Source organism: Aptenodytes patagonicus, chromosome 20, assembly GCF_965638725.1.
Source record: "Aptenodytes patagonicus chromosome 20, bAptPat1.pri.cur, whole genome shotgun sequence".
In the NCBI taxonomy this organism is placed as follows: domain Eukaryota; kingdom Metazoa; phylum Chordata; class Aves; order Sphenisciformes; family Spheniscidae; genus Aptenodytes; species Aptenodytes patagonicus.
Genome location: NC_134968.1, coordinates 591796 through 599464, shown reverse-complemented (window position 1 = coordinate 599464; position 7669 = coordinate 591796). Strand labels below are relative to the sequence as shown.

The 7669-nt window shown below is 43.3% G+C and overlaps 1 protein-coding gene across 7 annotated transcripts in view; it reads left to right on the top strand.

Annotated features, from left to right (window-relative positions):
* The first annotated feature begins 92 nt into the window (after positions 1 to 92).
* The window catches only part of ATP6V0A1 (ATPase H+ transporting V0 subunit a1), a 30756-nt gene continuing 23179 nt past the window's right edge, over positions 93 to 7669 (top strand). For 4 of the 7 annotated variants that reach the window (XM_076356721.1, XM_076356720.1, XM_076356718.1 and 1 more), the window contains exons 1-6: positions 93 to 163; positions 351 to 492; positions 727 to 805; positions 1129 to 1226; positions 1792 to 1920; positions 6808 to 6911. In XM_076356721.1, coding sequence (XP_076212836.1) covers positions 376 to 492; positions 727 to 805; positions 1129 to 1226; positions 1792 to 1920; positions 6808 to 6911 — 527 coding nt within the window. In that variant the 5' untranslated portion in view covers positions 93 to 163; positions 351 to 375. The remainder of the gene's footprint in view (positions 164 to 350; positions 493 to 726; positions 806 to 1128; positions 1227 to 1791; positions 1921 to 6807; positions 6912 to 7669) is intronic. The other 3 variants (XM_076356723.1, XM_076356722.1, XM_076356719.1) reach the window with 1 other exon arrangement.

Below are 7669 nucleotides of genomic sequence, written 5' to 3'. Positions count from 1 at the left end.
CGCCGCCGTCACTTCCGGTGCGGGCCCGGCCGAGGCGCGCCGTCGCTAGGAGACGTGCCCGCGTGACACCGCCCCGCGTGCGCGGTGACGTCAGGGACGGGAGCCGCCGCGGATCAGTTGGCGGCGGCCGCTGCGGGTCCGGGCTTCGCGGGGGCTGCGGCAGGTAACGTGGCGGGGCCGGGGCGGCGGCCCGCCGGGGCCGGGGCCCCCCGGGCCGCCCGCCCGGCAGCTGGAGCTGGGGCCGGGGCCGTGAGGGGGCGGCGGCGCCGGGAAGGGCCCGGCCGGCCCGGTCGGCCCCTGCTCCGGCCCCGCGCCCGCCCGGGCTCCGTCCTTACGGCCCTTCTCCTCAGAGACCGCGGCGGGGACGGCGCCGCCATGGGGGAGCTGTTCCGCAGCGAGGAGATGACCCTGGCCCAGCTGTTCCTCCAGTCCGAGGCCGCGTACTGCTGCGTCAGCGAGCTGGGCGAGCTGGGGAAGGTCCAGTTCCGCGACGTGAGTACCCGCCGCCCCCCGCAGGGAGCACCCCGGGGCGCCGAGAGCGGCGGCTGCCGCCGCCGGCTGCGCCCCCGTCTCTCTGCCCGCCGCGGCCGCTGCCGCCAGAAAAAAGGCGAAGGGGGGGGGGCCCGGCGACGCCCGCCCCGCGCTCCCGGCGCGTCTCGGGCCCCGTTGCCTGCGGCCGCGGCTGTGCTGGTGGGTGTCGCTGAGGAAACGTGCCTCTCTCTGCAGCTGAACCCGGACGTGAACGTGTTCCAGCGAAAATTCGTTAATGAAGTCAGGAGGTGTGAAGAAATGGACCGAAAGCTAAGTACGTTTCTCTCTGGATTTTGATACGGCTCTAACTCTGTAGCTTTTACAGAAAAATCCAACCCAAGCCACACATGCAAGGCAGCGTCAGAAAACAAAGCTCTGACTTTGGAGCAGCGAAGGCTGCCTTTCTTCTGTCTGTCAGCCAGTCAGACTGCCTCCGGGATCCGCTTCCTGCTTGACAGATAACTTTAACCAAGTCAGAGGATCTTGGAGTAGGAGGTGGAAGAACTCACAGCTGCTAATCGGGCTAGGTGGAGGTTACGGTGACAGTTTGACACTGAAGTATTTCTTCAGTTAACATTAACAGTGTTGTCTCTCCAGGGTTTGTTGAGAAGGAGATTAAAAAAGCAAATATTCCTATCATGGACACTGGTGAAAACCCGGAGGTGCCTTTTCCACGTGACATGATTGACTTGGAGGTAATGATGTGTGTTAATACCCAAGTAGTATTTGACTCTAGATGGAAACAGGGGAAGCTATCTCCGTTGGTAGATACCCATTGAATTTAGCAGCAAAGGTACATTAACCATAGTCCCCAGCTGTCACTTGACACGCTGGCTCTACTAGCTCACATCAGGTTGATTTTGGTTTGTTTTGTTTGTGCATTTATCCAAATACAGTTAGAAGTGAAAGTACTTAAAAGACATTTCACCCATTTAAATGAGTCAAAAACTGTTGGAACTGCATGGTTTGTGGTGGGTTTGCCATAAAGTTTATAAGGGTTTTTAACTATTTGAAGAACACTGTGTAAATCCAGTCTGTAAAAGACTGGCCAAGTACGAAAAGTTTCAAGTTGCCTGAAGAGAATGTCACAAATCTGGATCTGTGTGCCACAGCAGGCCAGAGACGCGTCTGTAATTGTATGCAAATTGTGTGGAAATGTAAAGCATCTTGCCTACTTTCTTGTTTTAATAGACTTAACAGCACTTATTTATGGAATTGCTTTAAGTCCTTTTTCTTTCTTCTTCTTTTCCCATCTTGCAGGCAAACTTTGAGAAAATTGAAAATGAGCTTAAAGAAATCAACACAAACCAGGAAGCTCTGAAGAGAAACTTCTTGGAGCTGACAGAGTTAAAATTTATACTGCGTAAAACTCAGCAATTTTTTGATGAGGTCAGAATACTGGGGGCGGGTTAACACTTGGGCAGCTGGTTCTTCTCCCACAGATTACCATCTTTATTCTCAAATATACTTTTAGTTGCTGTTTTGGACAGCAGGGTCATTTTTACGCTTTGTTTAAGAAAGCTTCTCAAATTATTTTCCATTTTTCATGCAGTACACATAGCTACCCATGATTTACCTCTTATGATGTTGGTTTTGGGCTTGTTTTTTTTTTTTTAGTTAAGCAATGGTTTGTCTAAAAATCATGTAAAATAATTTAAGATGCTAGTAGTTTTTAAAGCACATCAACAGACCAAAAATTTTGTGCTACAGTGAACACTGTAAGCAGTGTAAGAGTCTCTTTGGTACGTATGCAGATAAACAGTCATGCCTCGCTTACACAGAGGAATTACAATCAAGCTTAATTTCTCTTCAGCCTTTGAAATGTTATATGGAGATTACTCATTAGGGTCATAGGACAAAGTCCACTGAAGTAATAGATTATTTATTTATTTATTTATTTAATCGAGCCTTTGCTCAAACCCTAAAGTTTTCAGAGGTAAGTTCTGGAGCAAAGCTGCCATGTAAAATCTTCAACATTTTGTCAAATACCAGCTAGGCCAGAAACTGGCAACTCTTCCACTAGACTGGAGAAGAGCTTCTCTGATGTCATTCATGATGCAGACATAAAGCCCACATGGGAGAAGTAGTCGTCCTTCGTTGTAAAGCTGAAGTATCTCAAAGTCTAGGGAGTTTTCTCAAAGAGCTCCTGTATGTTTTTTAGAACAGTAAGGACATGTTTTTGCTGAGTACATGTCCTGTTTCCTCTAGTCCAAGGATTTGATCAAAGAGGTCTTAGCAGGTATGGCTTCTGGCCTTTACAAAGGCTGTGATCAAGTAGAGTTGGGCTCCTGCAAACTTCAGACCGTTTATCTAACGGTTTGGTTTGTGTTTTGTTGGCGCAGGATGCTGCCTGTTCAGGCATTAAGGTTGTTCCCATACCAACACAAGTCTTGGTCACTGCTGACATAGATACTGCTGCTAGTGTGATCGGTTGATTGGTCGTGGGGTTGGTTTCAGTACAAAAAAACTCGTCTTTGAGTGTTGAATGTTCACTTACAAGTTGCTGGGTCTCCTTGGACAAACAGCGTTAACCTGATAATCTACTACTTGGCTGCATTAAGGTGCCACTGCCTGCCTGTTCTAAGTATTGAGTATAACCAAGTACAGCTAGTGCTGTGCGCTTTTTTATTAATTACTGTCCTCTCTGGCGAGAGCTGCCTGCTTCTTTTCTTCAAGTACAGTATGATCGTACTAAATTTAAAGATCAAAATCAATTTTCTACTGAAACAGTCTACGTCAGGTGACTCTACCCATGAGATGGAACTCATGTCAGACTTAAATGAACTGGCCACGGAAAGTTTAGATGTGTTCCTGCTCCTGTTTGGTAACTGTTTCCTGTAATAACAAAACACAACAAATAAAATGTACTGCTATATGTAAAAGCAAACTGAACAGCTCGTGTGAAGTTCAGTAAAACATAAGTGTTGAAAATTTAAAACTGTTTCAGTTCACACTGTAACCAGCAAACAGCTGTGCGTGAGAGATCCTGGCTAATCCAGGACTTCAGAGCCTTGTGCAGTCTGCTTATTATTCCAAAGTAGTGAACGCTTCATTTCTTCATGCTGTCATTTGCCCAGTACCTTCAACACTTGAAGACTTCAATAACTTGTAATTACGAATGTATTATTCATAGTAATAAGTTGCACAAGAAATGGCTTGCTATCCAAAGTCCTTTATACTTGGCATTTGCTCTGCCCTCCGGAGTTCGTGCACTGGGGAAGGGAGGATGGCAAAATTTCTGCACTTGTTCTTCATGTGACCATTCTAGTCAAAGTAGCCGTTTCTTGTTTCAACATACCATGTTGATTATGCTCCTTTTCTCAGTCTTCTTGTCTTTGCTTATGAAGAACAGTATGAGCTGGAGAGATTTCTCTGAAAGTTTTGCCTAGAGTGTGAGCGTAAAAGAAGACTGGAAAAGTAATGGTTAATGGCATGCAGTCCCCTGTCTCTCTTTCCTCTAACTCTTCTCGCCATCTGCTTTTTTCTGTTTGTTTTGCATCTGTCATTTCTGTCTGGACTCTGGATTAATAAGTTAGATGGTGAAATGAACCCTTTTTAGTTGTTGTGAAAACTGATTTTTGTTTTGTTTGTGAACTGGAAGGGGCTTGAATTGTATGGCACTGTGTGTAGCGATCCAGAGCCGTTACAGAGCAGAACTATAAGCAAGAGCAGGGAAAATGAAGCTCTTTTTTCAGGCCTTGAGATTAAAGGTGCTGATCTGGGTGAACAGTAAGCACTTTAAAGATGTTTAATAATGAAAGGTCCGCGTTCTGATTACTGACGTGCAAATGCTTGGGTTTTTCCAATCCTGAACGATCTGATGTAGTAGAAAATACTTCACAATAACTATGCTATTTCACTTGCTGCTGGTGAAAACTCTTATTCAAAGTAAATTTCCTAGAGTCTTGGGGTTTTTTTGCATTGTAGCTGGATAGCTCGTTCATTTCCACATAGTCTCTCAATTTTTTATTTCTGTTAAGTCTTACAACACTGCTTTAGTTATCCTTCCAGAACCAGAGCTGATGTTGCTATGCTGTTTCCTTTCTAGAAAGGGTGTGATCATCAAATCAAAGTAGTTGAGAGATGAGTTTAAAGAACGTAGGGTTTTGTTATGCAAATAATACTTGTGTAAGAAAGTTCTTGTTTAGTAAAACTGGTCTAATCCAAATTGATTCTAAGATGCTTTGTTTTGTAATTTCAACCCCTCTAAGTAGGACTTGTCTCTGTTTTATACAATGTCCTGAATAAAGGACGCGTAGCCCAAAAGGGTCAGAGGTAATATTAAACATTTATAAGAATTAATCTCTCAAGTGAGGCGGATCCAAAGTTTTCACATGTGCTATCCTTCTTTTTTTATGTTTCATATGCTAAAATGTGGTGCGCCTCACAAAAATTATCACAGAGACTGTCTTGATTACCGATAAATACAATACAAGCCTCTTAAAATTGTAACTTTATCTTATTGTTTTTCAACATCCTGAAATCTAGATATCAAATAATCACTGGTATGTTTGGTCTGTATGTTTTGTTTTGGGGTACCAAACTTTATTTTGGTCATGTTCTCTATGAAGCAAAATTTTCATTCAGTTTTTGATAGTGCAACAAGTTGCCTTAAAGTTGAAAGGATCAGAAATTCTTCATGTTGGCTTTCCAAACTAAACTAAGGGCTCCCTTACTTTTGTAACATCTGTAAGCTAAAGCAAGTGTGTGTACAAGCAATTGAGCTGCATTTGATGTCAGCCTTGCAAAAACTTTTCTTGTGTATGGTAAATACTTTTATTTGACATGCAAGTAAAACGTCGTAGAGTTTTTCACTAAAATTATGATGCAACTATTGCACAAATAAAGAAACTATGGCTGAGTCATTAAACTTGCTATATACTTTTGCAAGGCTGCGCTGTATGTGTGCGTGCATTTTACATGTTCTAGGGTCAAACTCTACCTTCAAGTGTATTTTAGCAGGTTCCCTTGGTAGCTCTGTGGGGAAGACCTCCTGTATACCACAGAGGGTAGAATTTGGCCCTCTGTGCTAGGGAACTGTAATTTTTGACATTTCATTATATAAGCTGCAGAGGTAGTAATAACTGTGACAACGGGGTTGAACGAAGTATGGAGATGGTGCGCAAGAGGATGTGATTTGAGCATCCTTCCTGACTTGAATTGCTGACGCTTACAAGCTATATTCCCAAGAATTTTAGCCTGCAAATTAGTTGCCATGAAGGACAGTAGAAATCCACATCCTATTTTAATGCCTAGCTAGTCAAAAAATGAGCAACATCGTCAGACTGCCCTAGGCAATGCATCTTATGTGTCTGGCAATAATAAATATCGTGAATAAGGATAAATATCTTGAATAATTAATAGATTTAATCAGCAAGCATGTTTTTAAGCTGGAAGTATTGTGTGTGGAGGGAGAACTTTGTAAAGCCTGTAAAGGAAATTACCATCCAGCACTTCCAGGTTTTGTTACTGATTCTGACTCTGTATCTACGCTGATGTGGCAAGTAACATGGAATCAATCAAACTATCGTCACGTAATTCCGAAGTGAATGAGGTATTGCCTTTGCTTTGGAGTGTGGCAGGAGGCTGACAGGTATAGGGTATGCAGGTCTTGCATAACTGGTTGTAGGGTTCCGACCTTGTGAAGTTGCAGGCTGCCCTAAGGTCAGTTAAACTGTCTGTGGAAGACTTACCTGCGCCTCGTTCTTCCTGTTGCGTGTAACAAGACTCCCAGGCTACTTTACATGCAAGTACAATTTCCCAGGCACCTCTTAGAAACACCTTTTGCATCTTTAATGTGCAGAAAATGCACAAGGAGTGCAAGAGGGAATCGGCATCTACCTTCACATTTTTCTCCGTTTAAGGTCTAGGGAAAGATGAGAGTAAGGTGTGTCAGTCTGTTTTGTGCCATTAAAAAATGGTTCTTGGGAACATCACTTGTATTTAAAACTCGGTAATTTTTTTAATTCTGCCTTTCTTCAGACTTATATATCCCACAGCCCCTTTGTTCTGTTGCAGCAGTCTTCAGATCTTTCTTGTATAGAAGCTTTGCTGAGCCATTTTCCACTTTTCCTCTTGTTTTTCTCCTTCCTTGTGTGATTCTTGCTGTCCTTTCTATCATCTCGTTCCTCTTTCTGCTGTCTTATGTTTGTTCTTTCTTTTTATTTTCTTTTTTTTTCTTTTCCTTTTTTTGTCTCCCCAAACTATCTCCTGGTTCCTCGTTCCCTGCATGCCACTAACTAGTTTCATTAGATATTAATTGATTTGTGAATTCAGGCTGAATTGCATCATCAGCAGATGGCGGATCCAGACCTGTTGGAGGAATCCTCTTCGCTCCTGGAACCAAGCGAGATGGGAAGAGGTGCCCCGCTACGACTCGGGTAATGGCAATTTGTGCTTTCTTCTGTCCTGTGTTAGGGTTGCTGGTTTACGTTCATCCTGTGGCATCCGCAACGATTTGAGCACAGTTGTGGAACTTTCCGGACTGGCACATCAAGCAGATGAAGGCTGATCTAGAACTAGCTGTTGGTCTCTGGTTTTGTCCTGCGTAGATTAACTTCCCAGTTCATATTTGTGCTTCACACATCTCTCTCTGCACAAGAAAATTTTACTGGTTTGTTCCTTGTAAATCTGTTCTGGTTGCTTTTTCAGACATTCTGAGCTCTCACAGCTTTGTTGAAACTAGTAACTACTGTGGGCACGTAATACTCTGAAAAATCTGTATAGTTCTATATCCTCTTCATTAGCTGCTTCCAGGCTGTCTTTGTATGTGTGTAATTCTTTATTTGGACGCAGGGGTTTGAACCAGTGAGGTCTTCTGAAGCACATGCCTAGAACATAGTCAATGGTAGCTGTGACTGCTATAATCCTTGTCATGTAACGTACCAGGAACCTATTGAAATGAAGACTAGCAGGCATAGAAACTGTATGTCTAAATGCATTTGTTTCTCCTTTAACCAGTGATTTATTTATTAGATGATTTCATTCTGTTAAAAGGCATAGCTTTTGCTGTAGTGCAGTTGTTTTTGTTGTGCTTTTATCTCTATGTATTTAGAGGACCTTCCATTTTGCTTAAAGAGCTAATTTCAAAATAAGATTTTTGTAGCTTTCAATCTGATGCTAAACTCCAGTTGCCATC